The 27,194-nt window shown below is 42.7% G+C and overlaps 1 protein-coding gene across 1 annotated transcript in view; it reads right to left on the minus strand.

Moving 5' to 3' along the window:
* HIVEP3 (HIVEP zinc finger 3) overlaps window positions 1-27,194 on the minus strand; it is a 110,660-nt gene that overhangs the window by 33,246 nt on the left and 50,220 nt on the right. The window contains exon 5 of the mRNA XM_044997831.1: window positions 2,994-3,169. Within this exon, the coding sequence (XP_044853766.1) occupies window positions 2,994-3,169 (176 nt within the window). The remainder of the gene's footprint in view (window positions 1-2,993; window positions 3,170-27,194) is intronic.

The raw sequence follows: 27,194 nt of genomic DNA on the forward strand, positions 1-27,194 counted from the left end.
CACCCTAACAGAAACGCACCCTAACCAGTCAGCAGCAATTCTAAGCTGTTGTTCTCTGGCAGAAGCTACAACCATTGAGGCACTGAACGTCTGGACTTGGTCTGGCCTTCAGACCGTGTCTCAATGTTCTAAAAGCGGATGGTAGATCTAGGGCAGCCTCCACTACTCCATATTCTTGCCTAGGCATACATGTTGAAGGTCTTGGTGTGTTTATCAGGCTCCTGATTAGACCTCATACGTGTAAACCAGGATCCAGTTTGGATCGACAATTGCCAAGAAAAACAGTTCCCTGCAGGTTTTGCCACCCAAATATTACAACATTTTCCATACTGAAAGAAATGCAAAAGGTAAACAAATGTGATAAATAGTGAAAAGCATATTAAGAAGTGTTCCACTCTGAATAATTGCTACTCATTTCTGTAACACAGATAAGGTTGTTTGTTTTTTTTTAATAGGATTTTTAGCAAGCCAGTGATCCTTCTAAAAATAAGTAAACTTGAAATGCCTTCAGCCTACTTGAATGTTTAGAGCATTGGGTCATGCTGAGGAGACCTACAATAGCTGAATTGAAGATAGCTCTATAGATACCCCTCTTGTGTTTTATACTGAAGGTCAAAAGTACACCTAGAGAACTGATTTTTAAAAGGGCTTCTACTCAGTCTGCATTTTTGCAGGTGCACCCAGGTAGCTTGCACCCTGCAATTAATTGCAGTTACAAAACCACACCAAAGAACAGAGAGGTTATTTGTGAAATCATGATCCAAATGCACTCAGTTTATAAGTATTAAAGATGAGCTTTGTAATCACCAGTCCTGGAAACTCCCTCTGGGATCTGAGAGTCAAGCTGGGTACTTTGTGCCTTGGACTTGTCACCAGTCACAAAGATTCCTCAAATGGAGTTTAGCCAATGATCATGTTGCTGGTCCATGTTACAGGGTCTCCTGTAATTGTGTTGAATTCTGCATGTCTGCATCAGTAGAGCAAGCAGCTGTGATTCAGAGATGCATAGGGAGCAGTTATACTGAATAAAAAGATGTCCATTTGACATACCCAGCTTTCTCACTATAACCCCACTTCCAGCAAGGAATAAATTTTCAAGCAATTTTGAGGTTATCAACACGAACTACATTTCACAAGCATGCAGATCCACAAGAGTTCTGACCACTCCAATTTATGATCTATGCATTCATGTAACTGAAGGGAGATACAATAGTTTTGCCCTTAAACCCTAGCATTTGTTTTCCTCAATGCTGACTTCCTCCCTGTTTTCCTCAATGCTGACTTGCTGAAGCTGAAGAGGTTTTTTTGAAGGGGGAAAGACCTTTTAGGTGACAGCCCCTTTCAAAAAGGCCACTGTCATAATGTATACTGAAGGCTTCTATGTTTCAGGATGGCATAGTTGTGGGAAGAGAAAGGAGATGGTAAGAACGATGGTTTGATTCCAGCATAACAAAGAAAAAGCCTAACAGAAATTAAGTAGGAGGCAAGAAATGAAAGCAGCTAAAGAGACTTCTCCCATCTCCAGGGAAAACCTCAGAGGAGAGGAACAAAGCAAGAGGAAAAGAGAAAGAAGGCAATGAATAAGTAGAAAAAGGAAGGAGAAATGAGTCTGAAGATAAACCTGGGAGCTCCTGGGGCATGGGGAAAGCAGGAACTCAGATCTGCTATGTGCATTGAAAGGAGAATTTAGCTTCAAATTCATTATTTCCCCAGTGCTGCCACATTTCCAGTGATTACCAACCTACTATCTTCAGCTGAGTGGACAGGCAAAGCCACCAGCACTGGGTATTGTCCACTCAGCCTATTTCAATATTAGAGGACTTGATTAATCAAGTGCCCCCTGGAGCAGAGAGCCCATTTGCATAATCAGTTAACTGTGCTTGATTGTGTCCCAAACATTGCTTGGTTGACAAGTGTGGGGATTTCTTACTAGTGTGGTCCAGTGTTCTGGGTTATTTACAATGTGATTATACAGTTATTTACAATGGCTTTCAAAGGTCACCGATTGTTCTCTCCTGCTACAATTAAAGAAACAGAACCCATGCAAAATTTACAATCTCTTTCAGAAGAGGTGGCTATGGGTAAAATGTTCAAAAGCACTTAAATGATTAAAGTGCCTACAACCCATTGGCAATGGCATTTCATGGTATTTAAGCACCTAAGTCACTTAGGCCCATTGAGAATTTTACTGTGTGTGCTTGCATTGCTTCCAGTCACACGGTGAAGCTGTTGAACTGGGGATTTTTACACATCTGGTGGAACATTCCTGTGCTGTCACTTTCCCATAGCACACATGATGGATGACTCCACATTACAGCTGATCATGTGAATTAAGACATTGATGGGTGTGTTTGCTGGGGAAGGTTAGCGATGGGTGTGTTAGGGGTAGGAAATGTTCCAAATCCTCATGTGCATCGCTAGCAAGCTTCCTGTTAGAAAGCATGGTCTTCTGGGAAGAACTGATCTGAGATGATGCATATTCTGCTGCAGCCACATGCAAGGGGGAAAGATGATAATACACAGCACAAATATTGTCTTTGAGAGCACTAGCATGAAGAGCCACCCAGAGATTATCAACCAAGTGACGAGATTGTGTTTGAACCCCAAATTGAAGGTGTTTCCCTACACAGCCAGGTGCTGTTCAATTAAATCATTTGCAATGGTCTTCAGTCACTATTGGAACATGCTTCAGGACCTTTTTCTTTAGAAACACAGATTGGATCATAGCACAGCAGCTATGCTGCAGGTGAACTCTTCAGTGAGGTTATTGCTTTCTGCAGTGACTCAGCAGGATGCATTCAAGCATAACACAGCATTGTTCAGTTCATACAATTTCAGCCAATTACAGATTTCTCTTGCCACCGCCCCACCAAATCCTAGGGTTTTCCAGAATCAAGGAAGGCCCTTCCTTCCCTGTTACTAGTGCCCCCATGTAGGTTTGATCAGTAAGTCAATACACTAAGAAGAGGAGCTAGGAGCTGACTGTCTCTTACCTTTGGTTTTAAATGCAAAGTTACAGTACTTGCAGACGTATGGCCTGACGTCTGTGTGCGTGCGAATGTGTTTCTTCAGCATGCTGGGTTTCTTGCAGCGAATTCCACATTCCTCACATACATACTTCCCTCTTCCGCGGCCTCGCACATACACATACTCTTCGTTTGATTTGTACCTATGAGCAACAGGTGTCATGATAAAAAAAAAAAAGATTCCCACCTCAAAAGAAGTAGTAACTTTCCTAAATTAATTCAGCACGTTATTGACACCAGAGGCGAAAGGCTGAACTAGCAATTTACCCAGAGTCACCAGCTATGAATAATTAGGCTAAACACAAAATATGTTCCAGCTCTTAAGCCCATTTGAGTCAAACGCCTCTCCCCCTGGAATAAGGTTTAATAATCTACAGCTGCCCTTCCCTCATGTCCATTGAGGCACTTAGCAAAATATCTGACAGAGCTACTGGGTGATCTGAACTTCCTCGTGCCCTCCCCACTCACAAACCCAGGCAAACTGGGGGAGTTGACCATAATCCAGTTATTTGCCTCGCAATCTCATCTTCCTGAAAACTGTCAGATGTATCGCTGTCAGCCGCTTCTTCAGACCTATCCAAAAATATGCAGGACTTGCTACTATACCACCTAAAATAGCTTCTCTTCGATGATCAGCTATATCCCAGATAAATTCTAGCTGGGATTTGGGGACAAAACCTATCCAAAATATATCAGAGACAAGAAAAATCGAATTCTGTAACACATTGTGCTAGCACAGAAAGTTAGGCTCCAAGGCCCCAGGTTCCTTCCCCACTGGCTCAGAGTGAGGAACAATGTTTGTCTGAAAGTATTAGACTGTACATCCTTTCTTCTTATTACAAAGTCATGTACCTTCAGTCCACCCATTAGCACAATGGGACAGTTACTGTGAGGTGGGTATGAGCAAAATTTGTGAGAGTCACAGAAGTCACCTGCCTCTTGCAGTTCAGCAAATGGAAGAAGAACAGAGAAACATCAAATTGATCTCATCAGATAAATACAATAATAATAGACCAAGATTTTAAAAGTGACTAGTGATTTTGGGTGCCTCAATTTTTGGGTGTCCCATTGAGGCACATTGAAGAGGTCTCGTTTTCAGGATATGCAGAACATCCACTCTCTGAAAATCAGGGCTCCTTGAAGAGTCTCAAGTGGGGAACCCACAGATTGAATCACCCCAAACCACTAATCACTTTTTAATATCTTGGTCAACAAAGACTAACGTCAAAACTACAAAGGGGAAAATGTCGTCATCACTGAAGAGGAATGGAGCAGGAATGGCAGCATGGAGCTACTTTGTCATGAGTAGCTTGGGTGCTTAGATAAATGAAGGTGTGATTAACCTTACAAAATATTTGTACTATAGAAACCCAGAGGAATTCAAAGCTGAGTACTGAAGCGGTCTGACAATGTTGGTTCAGTGGCTAGGGTGCTATCTGTGAACTCACAAGACCTAGGTTTAATTCCCTGCACTGCTAGAGACTTCCTGTGAGATCTTGGATAAATCACGTAGTCTTTCCTGGCTCCGCTTTTCACTTGTAAAATGGGGATAACAATACTTCCCTACCTCATAGGAGAGTTCTGAGCATAACTATGTTTAGAAGACAGTCAGAGGCTCAGATACACCAATGAGTGGCCACAGAAGTAATTTAGGGCTTGTCTACATGGGGAGGTTCAGGAAAATTAATCCAAAGGTGTGACCTTAGAAGTGGATTAGCTAAACCACATTAAATGCCTGTGTGAATGCTGTTATTCAGAATTAAAGTGGCCTTAATTTGGTTTAGTTTAATTCACTTTGAAATTAACCAAATTAAGGCCACTTTAATTCTGAATGAGTGTGTTCACACAATGCAGTTTAACTAATCCACTTCAAATTCACACCTTTATTTAATTTGAATTAACTTTCCTGGATGTCCCCATGTAGACAAGCACTTAGGGACAGGTTTACACTAAAAAGTTAGGTGGACTGAGCTACGTTGCTCAGGGAATGTGAAAAATCACACCTCTGAGGCTATGGCTACATTAGCGCTTCAAAGCGCTGCCGCGGCAGTGCTCCCGCGGCAGCGCTTTGAAGCGCTAAGTGTAGTCAAAGCCCCAGCGCTGGGAGAGAGCTCTCCCAGCGCTGTCCGTACTCCAGCTCCCTGTGGGGAATAACGGACAGCGCTGGGAGCCGCGCTCCCAGCGCTGGGGCTTTGACTACACTGGCGCTTTGTAGCGCCGCAATTTGCAGCGCTGCAGAGGGTGTTTTTTCACACCCTGCTGCAGCGCTGCAAATTTGCAAGTGTAGCCATACCCTGAGACACATAGTAAAGCCAATATAACCCTCCATGTACACAGCGCTAGGGTGACAGAAGAATTCTTCTCTCAATCCAGCTACCGCCTGTTGTAGAAGTGGATTAACTACAGTGAAAGGAGAACCCCCTCCTGTTGCCGTTGTGAATATCTACGCTGAAGCACTACAATGGTGTAACTGCAGCTCTGCAGTTGTGCTGCTGAAGCAATATCAGTGTAGACACAGCCTTAGGTAGATGCAGGGAACAAAAACAGAGGAAGCAAGAGAAAAAATGGGTGTCCACAGAAAATCCAGTCTCGCCTCGAATATTGAGAATACCAGTACTCCCAGGGGCAGTCTTCTAAAAGTTACCAGTAAGAAAATGGTAAGCAGTGAAGTTTCTCAGCATAAAGCAGAATGTCTTTTCAAGTCACGACAGAGTAATTCTGTCAGTCCCGCATCTTTTCCCCTTAGAAGGAGCTGTGCAGTACACTGAAACATTGTCAAACACATGGTTTCATGATAATCAATGATCTCCTAATTTATTCTTTTTTAACAGGAAGTGGGGAAGATTGGGGATACTTAGAAATGTCACGGTTGCTTGTTCAAAACGGGGCTGAGGAGGGGTTGCCATCTGACATGCTTTTAAATAGCAGGCACCTTATGAACATTTACTGATATTCTCACTACTCCCCTGTGACACAGGCACATCGCGTGCCACTACATCTTTACAGATTCTTTTATAAGCAATGAATGATACCATGATATTAGAGGTGTATCTGAGATACCGGTAGCATAAGGACTACTGGGGTAATGCCATCTACTTACAAAGGCAACGCTGAAGATATTAGGGCAATCAGTATACTTTAGCTATTTTGCTAGGGGTACTGAGCATTGGCCTAGATAAAGCCAGTATCTGGAGAGTATCTACTAATTTTGGGTGCCCAGCATACCTAAGAGTCTCCAGTTAGATACCTAAAACTAACAACATGCTGAGACAGCGAGGGTCCGTCGCACCAAATGTCAATGGCCAAATTGTATGACTTTATTTCAGACATCTAAAAGCTGCACAGGGTTATGACTGACCTGGTGCAGTCAAATTAATCCCAGATGACCATGTGAACACTGCCTGTCTGTGGCTGGGCAATGTCTCCTCCTGACCTCAAGTCTGATCTTCAGAGCTTCAGGTGAGGCGACTTTATCTGTGAGGGGGACTACATGACCAAACCGTGCCAGCCAGCGGTGACTGACGACGCCTTCAATCCTCTCAAGACCAGTTCTCAATAACACATCCCTATTGCTGATAAAATCAAACCATCTTATGCCCAGTAGTGGCTGCTGACAATGCATATGAAATCAAGTATCAGAGGGGTAGCCGTGTTAGTCTGGTTCTGTAGAAGCAGCAAAGAATCCTGTGGCACCTTATAGACTTATAGAAGTGGGTATTCACCCACGAAAGCTCATGCTGCAAAAACATCTGTTAGTCTATAAGGTGCCACAGGATTCTTTGCTGCATATGAAATGCCTCCAGCCTCCTGTTTAAGCAACGTCCATGTTTCAGATCCGTATAAGAGGTTTGATAAATCTGTACTTTTACATAACCCCAAACGAAGGCATCCAAAAGCATTAGACAAAGCTGTCCAGTGGCTCTTGTTCATTCACTCAGTGATTCAGTGGAAGAGCTGGGAGCCCGGATTCCCCGTCCCCTGCTTTAACCATTTTCCATGCTCCCTCCCGCTATTCAATTCTTTCTGTCATTATTCTGTGTAATACATCACACTGCCATTTCAAAACCAAAATTGCTCCCTTATCAGCCATGTACTTGTGCTATCCTTAATTACGCTCTCACATAGAGCTGTTGAGTAACTCTTTTGTGTCCAGCAGCCCCTTTGTTAGCCTCCTGAATGATATCAGTGGCTGACTTCTCCTGGACAAAGTGACACACAATTTGATCTGAAATTAGACACTGCAGCTTATCTGACACTCACTGAGGCTGAGTTCGCCTCGGAGGAAGGGCTTCCTGTCCTGCTCATTTAGTACGTCCTGATGGGGGACAGAGAAACAGAGAACCTTAAACAAGCTAAACAAAACCAAAACCAACCAATCCAAATAAAGTGTGCCATAAAACCGGAGATGGCTGCTGAAAATGCCCTGTAACTGCTACCGAGAGAGTGACATGTCTGTGGAGGTAATTACACTAGGAGGCTACTGCTGCCTTTCTTTGTGGGTCTATGTTCACATAATTTGCATCAGACAGACAAATCAATGACAGACCACTTCACTTAAGGGTTTACCCTCAACAAGGGACCTTCCTGCTCCGTAGCATTTACTGTAACCAGACTCCTCCACTACTCACAGTTTAACTTTGTGTCAGCAAGTTTGTGCTTCTTTTCCAGAGGCTTTGGAACATATAATCCTACAGTAAGCAACTTAAATCTCCGATGGTGCCATGGTTTCCACACCATATTGAAAGGATTTGAAACCTGTGAGGCTAAATGACCATTGTTTGGCCAGTCTAATCTTGGAAAGGGCCCCTTTAAAGCAACAAAATGAAAGATGAAGGATGAGCTTATTATTGCATTTTAGAAAGTAACCTTTGCTTGAGAAACATGCACGCTAGACTTCACATACAGATATGATTCCGAACACAGGAATTGCCATAGCTGGGACACCTAGGCCAGTATCCTTTCAGCAGTAGTGGCAAGTGCCAGACTCATAGATTTTAACACCAGAAGGACCATTACGACCATCTCCTCTGACCTCCAGCATAACATAGGCCCGAGATGTTTCAAGGAAGGCTGCTAGAAATGCTGCAATGGGCAGTTATGGGATAATCTGCGCGCAGAGAAAGTTTCCACCTAACCCTCTTGAAGATTGGCTGCTACCTTAAAGCATGAGGATTTATATCCCTTTTGCAATTCTTGTTTAATTTGTAATATTTACTAGTATAGCTCTGGATGTGTTCGTTAGCCATATAAATGTGTAATTCCTTTTTTACTACTGCTAAGCTTTTTGGTCTTCATGATGTTTTGTGGCAATGAGTTCCACAGATTAATTGTGCATGGGCTGAAATAGTATTTCCTTTATCAGGTTTGAATTTGTTACCTTTCATTTTGTTTGTTTTTGGAATGTTACTGTAGACTGAGCAGAGCTCATCGCTGAGTTGTCCACAATGATGCCCAGGTAACCCAGTACGGTGAATGAGTAGTTCAAATTATCGCCTCCAATATGCACGACTTAGCATTTCTCAGCACTGCATTCCACCTCTCATCATGTTGTCCATTAACCCGACTTTTGCTCCTCTGAAGTTGCTCACAGTTTTCTCTGGTCTTGACTAACCTATTTAATGTCGTGTCATCTGCAAATTTTGCCTCTTGATTAACCCCATTTCCAGCTCTTTAATAAACGCATTGCTAAGTATTATTATAAACATTAAGAAATACATTTCGTGGCATTTCCAGACAGCTGTCAACTAGGAGCTCAAATCAGTTCATAACCAAGCAAGCCTCATTATCTCCTTTTATAATCCCAGTTTTACAAGGTGGGAAATAGGGCCCAGCAAGTCAGTGGCTGAGGCGGGTATGGGAACTTGGACTCCAGACTCATAGTTCCCTCCTATAATAGTGAAATATGTGTGTTGTAGACAGTACTCCCTGGTCTCCAATCAAACCTCCAGGGGCAATTATCTCAGATGAACAGGACTGAAGTCAGACAAATTGGACCTAGCCCAAAAAGAAAGTCTATTATAAATGTATTTTCGCTTGGTCCTGAATCAAGCACTAGCCACTGAAAAAGCACGCAGCACCAAAACAATCCCATCATCCCGTCTGGGCCACTCACCATCAAACCTCAAGTCCATCTGTAGAGTGGGAACAGGATTTCCTTTTGCCCCCACTTTTCCTGTCTTGTCTATTCAGAATGTAAGCTCTTTGGGGCAGGGACTGTCTTCCATTTTGTGTTAATATAACGCCAAGAACAACTGGAGTCTGATTGCAGTTAGGCCCTCTAACGATCACAAGGCTGAGTAGCTGGTTTTAGCTAAGGGGGTTCCCACAGGGCTTGAGGGAAATAAAATTTCCCCACAGGTTGTGTCACAGACACTAGTGCAGCTTCAATGTTCACGAGCGTCTGCAAAAATTGTATGCACAGACACACATTATGGGGTGAGGGTGGGGGAGGCTGGTATAACCACTGAATTCCATGCTCCTACCCCTAGCCACAGCACACTGCGCTGATATCGCTGTATCTGGGGCTCTCTGTAAAAGCAAAGGACAGGGAAGGATTTGCCCTTTCCGTTTAATTTGATGTCAGACAGGGTTACAACATTCAAAATACAGCTTGCTCTCTGGAGCACTGCAGTGATCAGGTTCCTTGTATGTTTCAGACCCATCTGCCCATCAGGACCGAATGGAGAGATGGCAAGACGGGCCCATATGTATCTGAAGACCACATACAATCTGGCAGGTCTACTTTTAGACCTTGCTGCCTGGATGGTGCCTCCTCTGCACAAATGACGATGTAACCACATGTAGCTCCATTCCGCAGTGGCCATTCGATGAGCTTTTCATGTACTGAGAATACACAGAACTGCATTCTCAAAGTCTATGTAACTTCATCCTCCTTTGGTAACATGTAACAGGTGCTGGTCTCTGGCTTTATTCAGTGCTTAATTCATTCCAAATACAGGGCTTAGTTTATCTATTTGAAGGGGGTAGCCTGCACTGGGAGACAGAATACACAACTGGGAGTCAGGAGACCTGGGTTAACATTAGATCCATTCGGTTGCAAACATGAGCTCTAAAGGGAAGTGGTGGAAGCACCACAACTCAGGATATTTAAGACAGACAAGTCAAGATGCTAGTGAATATCCAACAGGGAACAACTATGCATTGAGTGAGTAGATGGACTGGATGATATAAAAGGTCTCTGCCATCTCTAACTTCTACGATTCCATGAAATGAAACATAGCTGCAAACTGCAGTAGATTAAGATGGTCTGACCATATCTTCAGATGAATTTACTTTCTACTTCAGCTGCCATGGGTCAGGTTTTACACTATTAACTGCTACTAACAGGGCATTTAGAGATACGGTTAGAACTGGCTAGGCTAAATATGCCATCACAAGTGTTGCTCAGACTTTGAGGCTCAGCTCCCTTGGGGGAACTCTAACCTTTTTCAGGGCAGGCACTAGCCAGCTCAGGAGAAATAAAAAAGAGAAGGGTTTATTGTGTTCCCTTGGTAGATAGTTCTGTAGTTGCTAAGGCCCAAGTGAAAACAATCTATGGGACACTGACTATTTCACTGATGATCCTGCTTTAGCTCAGTCCTATTAGAAAACAACTATGAGATCATTACACATAGCTGCTGCCTTTGACCAGAGTGGCCCATATGGGTGCACCTCACCTCCAAGAAAGACGATTGCCAGGAAGATAAACGCATTTTAGACCATGTAGCCTCACGTGGGGAGGCTTAAAGAATGGCCTGTATCTTAGGAGAAGTCATCCCAGGACCCCTGTGCTGGCAGAGAAAAGAATCTTTATGAGCTAAGACTGGCAAACTGGAGTTTATTGAAAGCTAATTTATTTGATTTCCACTTGGGCCTTTTGATCAAGCTTCCCTGACCGTCCCTCCCCACCCTGACTGCTTGATCAGGCCTGACTGTTGTTTCAGACACCTGGTAAAAACTGAAGACACAGAGGGAGGGGGAAAAAAGCTATTCCCCAAGTTTTGCAGCAGAATTCTAAGTGGGATGACATCACCACACAGGGCTACGTGTGACGGTCTGACACCATCATATAAAAGACGAGGTCCTGCTGACCTCACCCGTGAGTCATGCCACAGGAGTAGTAGGATTACTTCATCGAGTGAGGCATGCAGGACTGGGCCCTGTCTTCATTCATTACTGAACATGCCGATAGCACATTGAAGATGTCAAGAGCTATTTACATACGGCAATGATGGTTATTGCTGTATGTGATACTGCACCATCCATGAAGATGTCGGGCCAAGCCCAGGAGAGAAAACCTTTCCACATGCATACAACTGCTTCTGAGGCCCTTAACCCACTAAAACGTTCCTCATGCAAACAGCTAAGACTGGAGAGAAAGACACAGTATAATCACTAGTGCTATTAGTATTAATTTCACAACATTATTTAGGAGCTTCTCAGCTAGTGGGCCTTAGCAAACAGTATTGTTTTCTATGCATTGCTATCTTTTTGATGCATTGACATTGCACATTAATTTGCTATTTGTGACAGGGGAAAGCATGTAAATACATTTTAAAAGAAGATCCTGTCCTTATATTAGGCTGCCACAATAAATATTACACTGGAACTGTTTGAAAGCATTAAAAGTAATAGCAGGATAGTACTAACAAATGGAAACAATTACATTACAGCAGTAGAGTTACCCAGCTAAAGACACACGTTATTAGTATTTAAAATCAGCTAATAGTGTCTAATCAATGTATGCTCAGAAATTTGAAGATGTTAAGTGCTATATACGTGCCAGATATTATTATTTCTACACTCAGTGATATTAATGGTAGATTGCATTTTCATCCTGAAGGCTCCCAAAGCACTCTAGAGAGGAATTGCTTTATTCACCACTGAAATGCAGACACCTCTAAGGTTGAAGGTAATTGCTGTTTAATAGGGCAGAACAACTCTATGCAACAATTTAGGAGGAGAAGTGTACTGAAAGCAAGGACATTTTAGAATTTCTGTAGAAGCCTTGACTTCCGGGCCTCCTTTATGCTTCCATGTAATGAGATTCTCATTAATGATCCGTTAGCCAGCAGCACTGTTAGCCAGTCACACTGCTACTGACCTAGTGAAAACACACGAAGTCATTTCTGCCAGTTTAGAAACTGGCATTAGTTGACAGGTATGGTTGCTGATGGACTAATAGCTCCCATTAAACAGAATTCTCTCTAGATGTCTCATCTTTGTCGTCAACTGCAGCGGTTCTTAAACTGGGGTCTATGGACCCCTGGGTATCCGCGAGGCTAATTCAGGGGGTCCATGAGTCATGTCCGGGGCCACTGGACTTACTGATCAACTCCTCCTCCCTCCCAGTGTCTTCTGACCGCCGCAGAACAGCTGTTCAGTGGCATGCAGGAGGCTCTGGGAGGGAGGGGGAGGAGCAGGGTTGGGGCCTGCTCAGGGGAGGGGCAAAAAGAGGAGGGTTGGGGTGGGAAGAAGTGGGGCAGGGGTGAGGCCTTGGGGGAAGGGGTGGAGTGGTGGTTGAGCACCCCCGAGGAAAATTAGAAGCTGGCTTTGGGGTCCACAAAATTTTAAACAAAATGGGGGTCCTCGGGTTGCTAAAGTTTGAGAACAGCTGGTCTGCCATATTGCCACAGCTGGTCTGCCATATTGCAACCATGAGTGTGAAAATCTCTAAAGACAACTTTAAAAAGAAATGTCAGCAGCTCATTTTCTCTCATGAGCACAGTAGAAAGGGTCGGAGTTTGAGGGCACTGCAAGGAGGCTGTTGTGGAAGATGGCTGTGAGATAAGGAAAAGCTACTGCCTGCAGTTTACAATAGCCTTGATTTGTGTCCCACAAGAGATCACCTGCAGTAATTTCCCTCCCTTCTTTGGATGTGAAACGGCAGGCGGATGAGAATATCACTACACTGCAGTCTACGTGGTCACAGACTCCTTCAGCTGCTGTCAGAATGACGTTGGCGCCGATGACTGGCTAAGTGGGTGTATGCCAGAACTGATACCGGCAGTGGTCAGGACATTGTTCTAAAAGCAGATTAATGCTTCCCCAGCACACCAGCAAAAATGAACAAATTAAAGATGACACTAGCTGCGGCTGCGCTTACTTCAAAAAGCCACAGCAGCAGCTTGAGCCAGTGAGCAATGCGATATGGCACCAAACCCAATGTGATTTGGGGGTGTATGCACCAAGCCATCACATCCAGGAGCAGGTAGTCGCTCTCGTTCTAATCACACCTGCGATACTGTGTTTAGCTCTTTGCACTTCAGGGCCAGAAAAACGAAGACAAACTGGAGGAAGTTCAGAGACAAATATTTATTAGGGGGTAGCGGGGACTGAGTGGTGAGGAAAGATTAACACAACTAGACCTGTTTAGCATGGCTCAATGCCAACAAGATGGGTGGGCAGATGTGAACTGTCTCAAAATATTTCATGGATGCTAATGATGGAATTATGGGGTAAAACTACGAAAGGGAAAATTTAGGCTGTATAATAGCAAAAACTCTAGGCAGTGACATCTACTTGGTGTGTTCTACACAGTTTTTGTACTGATGTAAGTAGTCCAGCCCTCAGTGTGGACACAGTCACAATAGTATAAAGGTGCCTTATACAGGTATAGCTCATTCCTGTAAATTTATGGAAATAAGCTTTACTAGTATAAGCACCTTCATGCCATAGCTGCACCCACACTAGGGGCTTGTTACCACGTATCTATACTGGTTTCAGACTGAAAAGTGTATAAAAAAGCCCTTAGGCAGGGTCTGCACTGGAAATATTTGCCAGTTGGTTGGGGAGTGATTTTTTTGCCACGTTTCTCCACCAGCAAAAGCCCTAGTGTAGATGAAGTGATAATGGCATAAAAGTGCTTTTGCAAGTACAGTTATTTCACTTGGGGAACTAGTGTAAGCTATACTGGCAATAGACGCAGTATAAGCCGCATCAGCACTAGGAAGGTCCATTGGTAGCTACACCATTATACCTACGTTTTTGAGAGTAGGCCACGCCTTAGAATTTTGTGTAATCTCTCCAGAAAAGGCAGTGACGCCCCACTGCCCAAGTTAATATGAGCCAGAGTGGACAAATCACTAGCACACAGACCATAGGGCAGTTTCCCAAATGGACTAGATCTACCTTACAGCTCTTTTCCACCTCTCACTATTATGCTTCAGGGAACATTCTTGCTCCTCAGTGTAATTTTGGGTTCTGGCACCTGACCCTTTTGTGATGCTTGCTATAGCTGTTTTGTTTGTTGTTGTTACTACATCACCGACAGACCCTCAAATAGCCTAAGACTCAATAAGTTGCTCCTTCCCATGGCTGGGATATGCATCAGATCAAACAGGAAAAAGAAACCGATAAAGCTGAAATGCTGTTTGGGAAACCTTCATGGGCATTGGAAAGAGGACAAGAGGTTATCCATGAATAATATCAGTCATAAGAATCTTTTCCACTTATATTCTATCCAAAGATCTCAAAGCACTTAATAAAAAGCAATGGGATTGCCCAGATTCTCCCTGACAACACCCCATGCAACTCCATTAAAATCAATGGCCTTCAAGTCAGGGCACAATGTTACTCAATGAATCTGGCTTCAGAGCCCAGGGTGAGGCAGGTTCTATTATCTTTGTTTTACAGACTGGGAAATTGGGACACAGAAAGTGATTTGCCCAAAGTCTGACAGTGAGTCAGTGGCAGTGCCTGACAGAGAACCCAGGAGTCCTGACTCCCAGTCTGCTACCTTGACCACAAAACTATCCAACGCTAACGTACGGCACAGCAAGCAAAATCTGAGATAAAGATATTTCCCTTCTATAAGGTGAACTGTCCATCCTAGGGACCACATCTTGGGGACATATTTCAGCAGAGATACCAGGTCTGGTCTCTGTGACCACTGATGTCATTTAATTGTCATCACAAGCAACACAATCCAGTTCAGCATAACTTCAGTAACTTCAGTGGTACTATGCCAATTTACACCAGATGAGGATCGGGCCCTATGGTATAAAAACTTCCTCAGAGCTCAAACCATACTGCAAACCTGACATTATACTCACTACAAGGCAGCTCCAGCTTCAGTCTCCTGCACACAGCACGCTGCAGCTGAGAAGGATTGAATATTGCTTTTGTGTACAGATTAAACAGTCTCCCTCTGGACCTCCCTTCAGTTAAACACAACTGCAAGAGCAGAGAAGTACTACAGGCAGCTCTACTTTGTCGCACTATTGTCTTTTGTTCTCTTTTTGGAGAAACAGTCTGTCCCTATGTCCAAAAGATGATACACAGAAATGCAACAACTACTGCAGAACACACGTGATCTGAACACCAATGCAACCCAAGATGGCACTGAGGTCTATACATAACAAGGAAAATGATGTAATTTGGAGATCTTAGAGTGATGCACAGACACCACTGCTCCCCCTGCCCTCCCAATACACTCCTTTACTTTGAGGATTCATTGTAATAAATGTATGCTGCACAAAAGCTAGCTGAGGATTTAACTTTATTTCCTGGCACCAATCAGCTGACTTGGGTCAGTGTTACAAAAGTATGACAGTGTCAGTATCCACTGATTCCAGGAGTGCTGTTACAGCGCCACCTTTCCTTTTTGAAAAATCAAATACAAATAAGATAAAATATTAGACAAAAATAACCATCACAAACTAGCACAACCAACTGATTAACTGTACATAGGATGGAGGCCAGGACAGGTGGGGTGACATCACCCATCCACAAGAGATGAGATGATCCTCAGTATCTGACCCTCAGTGGCTTTTGACTGACAAGGAAAACCATTTGATACTTCCTGTCTTGAAAACAGTTCCTTTTGCAGTAGGTTCTTCGGCTGCTGAGATTGATCCACTGTCTGGAGCTTGTGGATGTCTTCATTCAGGAGCCTTTTATTCCTCCTATAGGGCTGAATGTCATGGGATAGCACTTCTGTTTGATGGCCTTATTCAGATCTTCTGGATCTGTACCAATCCTTAGCATGTTTGGTTGTATTATAGTAACCATGCTGTTAGCCCACTCATTCAGGTTCTGAATTCTCTCAATAACATCTAATTTTATCATTCACATTTTGATTTCTCTTTCTGTGCTAATGGCATTTTACGTGTGCCTGTAGTTTGGGAGACACTCTGAGTCGATATTAATGTGATGTACCATATCCTGACTGAATCCCAGTCCATTAAACACCGCATCAAATTATTTCAGAAAATGTTTTGTATCCTGGTCAGTTACAAATTGTGCACCCATTTGGTCATCTGCAGACTGCTCTTCCACTCAAGCGTACATGGGACTTCCTGTTTTGCTATTTCATACTCTACTGAATGGCATCTGTCACATAATCTCGTATGTGTCTACTATATAAAACAACCTTAAGTTTCTATATTAACATCTTCTGCCACTAATCCTCTGAATATGCTTGCTGTGATTAATAGCTAATAATAGGAGATATACCAATCTCCTAGAACTGGAAAGGACCTTGAAAGGTCATGGAGTCCAGCCCCCTGCCTTCACTAGCAGGACCAATTTTTGCCCCAGATCCCTAAGGGACCCCCTCAAGGATTGAACTCACAACGCTGGCCAATGCTCAAACCACTGAGCTATCACTCCCTCCAGTGTCTTTTTTTCCTTTTTATTTCCAGTCTCACAATCTGTTGTAGAACCCTCTGTTTCTGTATCATTGTCATAGTTTGGACCATGATCTTAATGTCCATGACTGTGTTTGGTTTTGTATTTCTTTGCTATTTGTGACAAGAGCAATACACTTTTGCTAAATGGTTGCTTTTACTGCATATACAACACTAATCCCGTTGTGTTGAACATCCCCATGTTATAATGATCTCCACATTTATTTCAAACAAATATTGTCTCTGCTGTTTATTGATTCTTGGATTCTGTCTTTACACGCTCCTAATTAGTTCTTTCACTGCTTGCTAATGTTTTCATTTGGGAAGCAAAATTTTCACTAGCCCTTAAAAAATTCATTGTTCTTCATAGATTCCAACAGATCATTGTGATCATTTACTTTGACCTCCTGTATAGCACAGACCATAGAACTTCCCGCAAATAGTTCCTGGAACCAGATCTTTCAGAATAACATCCACCACGATCCACGGTAAATTGCTCTATGATTAATTACTCTCACAGTTGACTCCTTCATCAGCAGAAGTTGGTCCAATAAAAGATATTCCCTCACCCACCTTATCTCTCTAATATCCTTGGACCAACATAGCCACAACAAAACTGTAAGCAAAAATTTATGCCTTCCTTCCAGTTTGAATTTATCTAACTTCAACTTCCAGCCATTGGATTGTGTTAGACCTTTCTCTGCTAGACTGAAAAGCCCACTATTAAATATCTGTTCCCATGTAGGTACTTATAGACTGTAATCAAGTCACCCCTTAACCTTCTTTTTGTTAAGCTAAACAGATTGAGCTCCTTGAATCATTCTCATGGCTCTTCTCTGAACCCTCTCCAATTTATCATCACCCTATTTGAATTGTGGGCTCCACAACTGTACACAGTATTCCAGCAGCAGCCACTGCAGTGCCAAATACAGAAATCAAATAATTGCACTACTCTTACGTAAGAGTCCCCATTTATGCATCCCAGGATCGTATTAGCTCTTTTGGCCCCAGCATCACACTAGGAGCTCATGTTCAGCTAATTATCCGCCAGGACCCCCAAATCTTTTTCAGAGTCACTGGATAGAGTCCCATATCCTGTAACTATGGCCGACGTTCCCACATGTACACATTTACCTTTAAACATCTTAAAATGCGTATTGTTTGCTTGCGTCAAGTTTACCAGGTGATCTAGGTCACTGTGAATCAGTGACCTGCCATCTTCATTATTTACCACTCCCTCAATTTTTATGTCATCTGCAAACTTTATCAGTGATTTTATGTTTTCTTCCAGCTAATTAATAAGATGTTAAATAGCATAGAGCCAAGAACCATTTCCTGTGGGATCCCACTGGAAACTGACTCGCTAGATGACAAATCCCTATTTACAGTTACATTTTGAGACCTATCAGTTAGCTAGTTTATGATCCATTTAATGTGTGCCATGTTAATCTTATATCATTCTAGTTTTTTATCAAAATACTGTGTTGCACTAAGTCAAATGCCTTACAGAAGTCTAGGTAGATTATGTCAACACTATTACTTTTATCATCAAACTTGTAACCTTGTGAAAGTGAAGTTAATTTCTCATAGTAATCTTGCTTTGAGATAGGTATTTCTTACATGGGTATCACAAACAATCCAGTTGCTAATTAGTCCATCACTAATTAGTTCATCTGCTCAAATTCACATATTTTAGCATTGTTTTGTAGGTCTGCAACATAATGGTTAATGGTCTCACCTGGCAGCAAGTTTCTTGTAAAGAAAATGTGCGTTTCCTGAGTGACGTTCTTGTGTAGCTCACGTATTACTGAATTTTGGATGACTTTATCTAGCAGTTTGACGTCCCCTTCATGCTCTCACTGAACAGGACTGTAAATCTCCAATGCATCTGGGTCTGGCACATGTAGCAGTGTGTAAGATGTCACCCTTTCTGTTTTCTCTGCAATGCCACTTGTTTCCAGAAAAATTAGAATACGCTGCAGCCTCCCCGTCCATTTCTCTGCGGGGTTCCCTTCCAGCCTGAGTTTAGTTTACACCATGTCCTAAAGGTGCCACCAACGGGAGTGCTGGTATCAGACTGGCTGCAGTTACCTAATGTGAATCAAGGTTCTAAAAGTTTAATGTTTCTTTCATGGGACAACATCAGTAACCATTGACTCCAGAGGCTGCTGTCATAGTAATGTACGCTACATTCCAGCAGCACACCTGATACAAAGCTTCTTGTGCTTCAACTCACTACAAATAAATCAATCTTAGATCAGGCCTGGTAAGTGAATTTCACTTCTGTGAAAAAAGTCAAAGTTTCTGGGGAAAAAATTGTCCTGAATCAGGACAAAAAAAGCCAAATCTCTACAATTTTTGCAAATATGAAATTTCACAAAATTTCATTTCAGAAACATCAAACAATCCCTCTGCAGGAATCTTTCAGTATTTCTGAAACAAACTATACTTCCCTGCCGCCCAGGAGGTCGACCGGTGGGCAGGTGAGCTGAAAGGAAAAACGTTTCCAGTTTCCTTCGAAAGATTTGTCAAAAGCGACACATTTCTGTGGAACACACTGCGTTCGATGATTCTGATGGAAACATTCCCTTGGAAAATTTCCCACCTGCTCTCTCATGCTCTTCTCGTTTACAATCTACACTTCAATAGATGACACAAATGGCTCTTCAGGACAGATACAAAGAAAAGATGAGCAAAACAGCTACAATGTGAACAGAGATTAAGTAAATGAAATAAAGATGCCTAATAATATTAAGAACCATTAAGTCAACAGAGCCAAATAATTTAACCTCTACTGACTCCAAAATGCATGTAATAGTTAGAAACTCATATGGTGCTTTTCATCCATAGATCTCAAAGCACTTTACAAAGCTAAGGAAGCAGCAATATCAGCACCTTCTGTAAGATGAAGGCACTGAGACATGGAGAGTGGAAATTACTTGCCCAAAATGACACTGAATCACTGGCAGAATTGGAAATAAAATCGAAGAGTCTTGACTCCAAGTTCTGTGCTCGATTTACAAGCCTTAATATATATAACAAATAAAAACGCCATGTTAGGATAACTTTATTTAGGTTGCAAATTCAAGCATTCAAAGCTTAGGAAATGCTAGATTTAAGGTTGCCTGTGCAACCTCAATTTTCATCTGCTTGATTTTGCTTTCTAAATAATGTCTTTTCAGCATAATTTTTGTATGCAATTTCCTAAGACATTTTTAAAGAAAAAGGGTAAAAACAAATTCCCTTATGCACAACTGTAACTACCCCCCTAAATCATACACCTTCTGCACTGCAGCCACAGCTACAGCTTCTGCTACTTGCGCTACAGAACTACATTCACTGGCTGCAGGAGAAGCTATTTATTCCCATATGCCCCAATTCAGAGCCTGCTGCTGCTTGGATGCAGTTTGCAGCTGGCCTGTTAGAATGTTCGTGTTTAGTTATTGTTTTGGCAAGCTGCCAAAATTTCACTGAGAAACGCAATTGAGAGAAGAAAAATGGTGATTTTCAGAAGTTCGTATTTCAGCAAAACCTCCATGTCATTTCATGGGACAAAGAAAAGGCACTTTTCCAACCCCAGGGCTTTCCCTTTGCAAACTTCAAAGGCCTGCTGCAAACAATGGAGGTATAAGAATTTCTCAAAAAAAGGTTGCAAGAATCCTTTAAAATGGAAAGTATTAGGCAACTGAAACCAGCTCCACCTACAATATTAAGCAACAGGGTTGGAATGGTGTCCCTAGCCTGTGTTTGCCAGAAGCTGGGATTGGGTGACAGGGCACGGATCACTTGATGATAACCTGTCTGTTCATTTGCTTTGGGGCACCTGCCATTGGCCACTGTCAGAGGACAGGATACTGGGCTTGATGGACCTTTGGTCTGACCCAGTATGGCCATTCTTAGGGTTAATGATAATTCTGTTGCCATATGAGGAAATCGACACCCCCCACAGAAATTAGACACAATAAATTAGACCAACCCCCTTCCACTGGTGAATCAGTCTGGTGTGTCAGGTCTGTCTTCCTCTCCCAGCCTCCTGAACTCTGGTCCTTCTTCCCAACCACATAAGCTTTGAAAAGCTGTGTGTGTAGGGAGGAGGTTAGCATGATCTCCAAAACCCTCTCTCCTGCCTCCCAATCCGAAATGAATTCCGGAATGACATTGGTGGAACCCAGGAAGACAAGAGCATTGTCTGATGAAAAGAATGCTTCCCTTTCCCTTTATCCACCTCCTCCCTAAGGACTATTATCTGACTGAGATGGGGAAATCCAGGCCACTTTCTCTCCCTTTTTAGTCTGGATCAGCCCAGCTGATTATGTAGGTGTGTGGGCTTGGGAGGAAGATGACATTCACTAGATGTTTTTTGGCATGCCGCTAAGCCAGTGATTTCCAGCCATATGTTACTTAGCAATGGAAACCCAAACACACTTTCCCATAGTGCGGAAGTCTCCAGCAAGGGTCCTGTGGGGAAATATTGAATTTCATTTGCTCCTTCAAACCAGTGACATGAATACGCATCCATAAACTATTGGCACTGTACACATGAAGTATCAGACCGACTGCCATTAACAATAATGCAAACCCCATTCAAATGGAGACCCAGTTACATTTGAAAAAACAGGAAGCACCTTAATTTTAAAGAATTTTGGAAGTGAACCCGATATGCTGCACATTATGGAATAACTTCTTCAAGACAAATATTTGACTTCCAAACATCCTCACAGCAGAGCCCAGACAACCCTCTTGCCAACCCCCCTCAGAAAGGAAGCAGAAGTCAGGGAACTGTGTAGAGAATAGAGGTGTATTTAGGGGGGAAATGGCCCTGTACCTAGGGGACAGTAATTTGCAGCTATTTTAGGAAGAGCTGAGAGAGATGGAGGTGAATGGAACTGGCATCACCGGACTTTGAGTAAAAATATAAGAATGGCCATAATACTGGTTCAGACCAATGGTCCATCTAGCCCAGTATCCTGTCTCTGACAGTGGCCAATACCAGATGCTTCAGAGGGAAATAACAGACCAAGGTAATTCATCAAGTGATCCATCCTGTCGCCCATTCCCAGCTTCTGTCAGTCAGAGGTTTAAGGACAGTATTCTTGCAAGCAAGTTAAAGAAATATGGACTGGATGAATGGACTATAAGGTAGATAGAAAGCTGGCTAGATCATCGGGCTCAATGTGTAGTGATCAATGGCTCCATGTCTAGCTGGCAGCTGGTATCAAGCCGAGTGCCCCAAGGGTCAGTCTTGGGGCCGGTTTTGTTACAGTGGATGAGAAGCTGGATATGAGTCAACAGTGTGCCCTTGTTGCTAAGAAGGCTAATGGCATTTTGGGCTGTATAAGTAAGGGCATTGCCAGCAGATTGAGGGACATGATCATTCCCCTCTAGTCGACATTGATGAGACCTCATCTGGAGTACTGTGTCCATTTTGGGGCCCCACACTACAAGAAGGATGTGGAAAAATTTGAAAGAGTCCAGCGGAGGGCAACAAAAATGATTAGGGGGCTGGAGCACATGACTTATGAGGAGTGGCTGTGGGAACTGGGATTATTTAGTCTGCAGAAGAGAAGAATGAAGTGGGATTTGATTGCTGCTTTCAACTACCTGAAAAGGGTTCCAAAGAGGATTGATCTAGACTGTTCTCAGTGGTGGCAGATGACAGAACAAGGAGTAATGGTCTCAAGTTGCAGTGGGGGAGGTTTAGGTTGGATATTAGGAAAAACTTTTTCACTAGGAGGGTGGTGAAGCACTGGAATGGGTTCCTTAGGGAGGTGGTGGAATCTACTTCCTTAGATGTTTTTAAGGTCAGGCTTGACAAAGCCCTGGCTGGGATGATTTAGTTGGGGTTGGTCCTGCTTTGAGCAGGGGGTTGGACTAGATGACCTCCTGAGGTCCCTTCCAACCCTGATATTCTATGATTCTATGAAACCCAAAACACAGGATTAAGAACCTGACCATCTTGGCTAATAGCCAATGATGGACCTATCCTCCATGAAGTTATCTAACACTTTTTTGAACACAGTTATACTTTTGGCCTTCCATTTGGCCTTCCAGGAAAGCATTCCACAGCTTGACTGAGCGTTGTGTGAAGAAGTACTTCCTTATGTTTGTTTTAAACCTGCTGCCTATTAATTTCAGTGGGTGACTCCTGGTTCTTGTGTCATGCGAAGAGGTAAATAACACTTCCTTATTCACTTTCTCCACAACATTCATAATTTAACAGACCTCTATCATATCCCCCTTAGTCATCTCTTTTCTAAAATGAACAGTCCCAGTATTTTTAATCTCTCCTCATGTAGAAGCTGTTCCCAAACCTCTAAGCATTTTTGTTGCCTTTCTCTGCACTTTTTCCAATTCCAATATATCTTTTTTGAGATGGTGCAACCAAAACTGCATGCAGTATTCAAGGTGTGGGCGTACCATGGATTTATATAGAGGCAATATTATATTTTCTGTCTTATTATATATTTTTTCCTAGTGGTTCCTAACATTCTGTTTGTTTTTTTGACTGTGCTGCACATTGAGCGGATGTTTTCAGATAACTATCCACAGTGACTCCAAGATCCCTTTCTTGAATGGTAACAGCTAATTTATACCCCATCATTTTGTGTTTATATTTGGGATTATGTTTTCCAAAGTGCCTTTCTTTACACTTATCAACATTGAATTTCATCTCCATTTTGTTGCCCAGTCACCCATTTTGTGAGATCCCTTTGTAATTCTTCACAGTTTGGACTTAATTATCTTGTGTCATTTTGTATCATCTTCAAACTTTGTCATCTCATTGTTTACCCTTTTTTTCCAAATCATTTATGAATATGTTGAACTGCACTGGACCCAGTACCAATCCTTGGGAACCCCACTATTTACCTCTCCACTGTGAAAACTGATCATGTATTGCTACCCTTTGTTTCTTATCTTTTAACCAGTTACTGATTCATGAGAGTACCTTCCCTCTGATCCCATGACTGCCTATTTTGCTTCAGAGCCTTTGATGAGGCATCTTGTCAAAGGCTTTTTGAAAGTCCAGGTACACTATAACCTCTGGATCACCCTTGTCTGAAGTTGTGTTGACTTTTCATCTAGCTTTCTTATCCTACACAGTGTATCAATGCACCATGCATTTCCCTGGGCTAACCTACTACTGACCTCATGATGTTTCAATCCCTTTCCATGCTAGCAGAATCCTGGGATTTTCTTGTCAGCTAACTGTTCTAAATTATACACCTTGGCTCTGTGGACTGTTGATTTTCGGAACATTGACTGGAACATGCTTGTTCCACAGAATCTGATGCTTCCCTAAATGGGGCCCAACTCCATAATCAAAGCCCTTAATAAATAAAATAATAATTATATAATAGCCCAGCTTTATTTCTACAGTATCCTAAGCCAGAAAACTTGAGTGTATAAAAAATGTAAATAAGCACAAGGCTTAAAAACCCCAAAGATAATGTGCTAATATACAAATGCCATAGCTAAGCCAAGCTGGAGAACAAGTTTTACCCTACACCCAAATGCACAATGAGTAGCACTGTCTATTCTATTCTAATACTGCACCTGTCATCATAGGGTCTGCGTACCTGAGTGCTTTGCCCCTCCTCGCCAGTCCTGAATGTTACTGACGAAATACCCAAGAGTGTTCACGCTACCATGATGTCTTGAAGTCCTGGAAGGTCAAACAGCTTGAGCTTTATTCTGGAGTTATCACATCAGACTTTCATTTCTTTTTACCCATCTTGAATTATACAAGTAATAATTGTAACCCCATGGGTGGCAGGTATAATAGGTCAGGGGAGGCCAGTTATTTGCTACGCTCTAGTTATGAGTGGAAGGCAGATTGTACGCAATGGACAGATGCCACTAAATCTGCACACCCTGGAGTGTTATTAGAAAGTAGGCTCTGTTTTATACAAAGAGTTCAAAATGTGAGACTTATGGGGCCTGGGCCAAATTAGGGACTGATCCACCTCTCCATGAAAGCACTCTCATTGACTTCATTGAGAGCTGAACTGAACCTTGAATTGAACCTGGTGTAATTCTAGATAAGTCACTGGAGCTGCACAAGCCATGAATTTGGCCCAGTAGGACATAATCTAAATATTTATTTGCCAGCTAATAGCTTTCTCCTTTAGTCAAGGTCATTTTATGGAGTTCATTAATTACCATTTTTCATATGTATCAAGTGAAACGTGCCCCAAGAATCCCCTCCTATAGTCATCCTATCTTAAGCAACCACTTTCAAGAAGGCCCAAGGTTTCCAGGACATCTTTGTTTGACCTGTAGTTAGTGTTGTTCTACTCTGTAGAGTGACTATGTGAAAATGACTCCTTCTCACTCAGCACATCTGCCCCGCCACGCATATTCAGAGTCAGAACTTCTGATTTGAGCTACTATGAAGGGTTATTACTGCTCTCTTTGCCTTACTCCTGCAAAGCAAACACAATTCTGAGAGAGGGAGCTGATTCTGTTTCTTCCTGCACATCAACACAATTGTTCAGGAAGTTCCAGTCACTTGTGCAAACCTACTGAAGGCAATCGGACAGCACAAGTATCACAAAGGGCAGAGCATTTATTACAGGTGATGATATGTGAGAAGGAAAGCAGATCCCAGATTACGTTTGCTGGATGCTACAGGTCAAATCCTCATCTTTTTATCTGGAAACAGCATACACGACATAGTGGAAGGATAGTGCAGTGGGTAGCACATGAGCTTAGGCTATATGAGACCTGAGATCAACTCCCTGCTGAGCTTTGGGTTTCCCACATAACCTTAGGCAAGTTTCTTGGTCTCCCTGTTCCACAACTGCAAAATAGGGTCAGTAGCAGTGTGGTGACGATACAGTGAAGACTGTGCAGTGCTTTCAGATTCACCGCTGAAAAGTGCTATATAGGAAATAGCCATGATCAGCATTTATTATCAGATACTGAAATTACTGAGAATAAATCTGGAAATCCTGTAATGACATTTTTTTCAGTCACTTTCTCCAACTGAACTTGAAAGGCCCTTCTCTTACTAGGTGACTACTTTCAGTCGGTGTCTTCTGTGGCTGCTGTAGAGAAGTTTCACGGTGTAATAAATAATAATAATAAAGACACTTGAATACACCTTCGTGCAGCATAATGAGTTTCTGTGCATGTCCTAAGAAAGAGCTATTAAAATTCCCAAAAGATTCTTTAGCCATAGGTATTTTAATTTACAGGCTGCTAAGTTTAGAAACCAATTCCACAGATTTTAGCTTTATATTTAGTTTTAGTAGTATTGTAACAACTTCAGACATGACATCAAAATGTTTTTGTAAACTCCAGTGCTACAGCTAATAGTTATCACAAGATTGCCATTTAACACACATATCCCATGCAGGTCTCACCCATATAGATGGAAAACCCCCATTTCTCTAAGATCTGCTGACTACCCTCTCCCCAGGGCATTCTGAGAGAGCCGCGGGATCATGCTTGTCTGTCAGTTCCCAGACACTATGCCACACCCGCGGGTGAGATCAGAGACACAAGCCACAAAGCAGCTGGGAAGCTAACAAGGCAGGGATGCAATCCTAAAGCTCTTATGCAGAGGAACACCGGCAGCAGGAATTTGTCTCCAAAGAATGCTGAGTGGGTGGAAGGAGAAGAATGACTCCCTCATTACTAAATGGAAAATGCTTTGGGTCTGGCTACCTCCCCTGTGGCTTAACAAGGACTGTGAAATGTTCCTCTTGGAAGGTTTCCCATGGAAATCTCATGGCGATAACACACAGAGAAAACTTTCCAGCTCTTCCAAGTGATGTAAGGTTGAGGGGGGGTTAACCAGAAAAAAATGCCCTCGATGGCTCAGAGGTTTGATAATTGAATTCGGAGCCTTTCGCTTAGGTCCCTGATTCAAAATTCAGCCCAGGTTGGGAGTCACTGAAAGCTGTTACCCTCTGATGCCCTTGGCTGTTCATAGGAAATGAGCTGGCAGTCTCAGTTCAGTTCTTAATGGTCAAGTATCCATATCACAAACCCCCTACCATCACTGATGTGTGCTGACTGGACACCACTCTTCACCCCTACGGGTGTTGGCAGGGCAATGAGTGACTCTATGCCCCAGTGCTGTCAGTCCAGCAACTTTTATGCAAACTAAATTTTGTGAGATGGAGAGAAAAGAGCCTGGACGAGAGTTATGGCTGTGTGGCTGGAAAGGAAAGGCCATATCTTAGAGATGTTATACAGAAAGAATCTGCACAATTTAGACATAGCATAGCTGGGAGGACCTAGGGAGACATCTGATTCGAAGATGACAGGCAGGATGACAGGCATTGTCCACAGTGACTGAGAAAAGGAGATGGTGGGGAGGGCTTGGGGGAGGATAAGAGATCTGGAACTGACAGTGTGACATCCACAAAGAGATGTCAGAGACACAGGTCAGGATTTTAGTTTGGAAACCTTATTTTTCTAACTTCCATTTCACACCAATTTCCTGGTCACTTTAATCCTGAAGGCTTTTGGATCACCAGGACATTCACAATTTTCCTTCACTATTTGAGGGATGAATTGTATGGATAAAATA

This window comes from Mauremys mutica, chromosome 23 (genome assembly GCF_020497125.1).
Source record: "Mauremys mutica isolate MM-2020 ecotype Southern chromosome 23, ASM2049712v1, whole genome shotgun sequence".
Taxonomy (NCBI): domain Eukaryota; kingdom Metazoa; phylum Chordata; order Testudines; family Geoemydidae; genus Mauremys; species Mauremys mutica.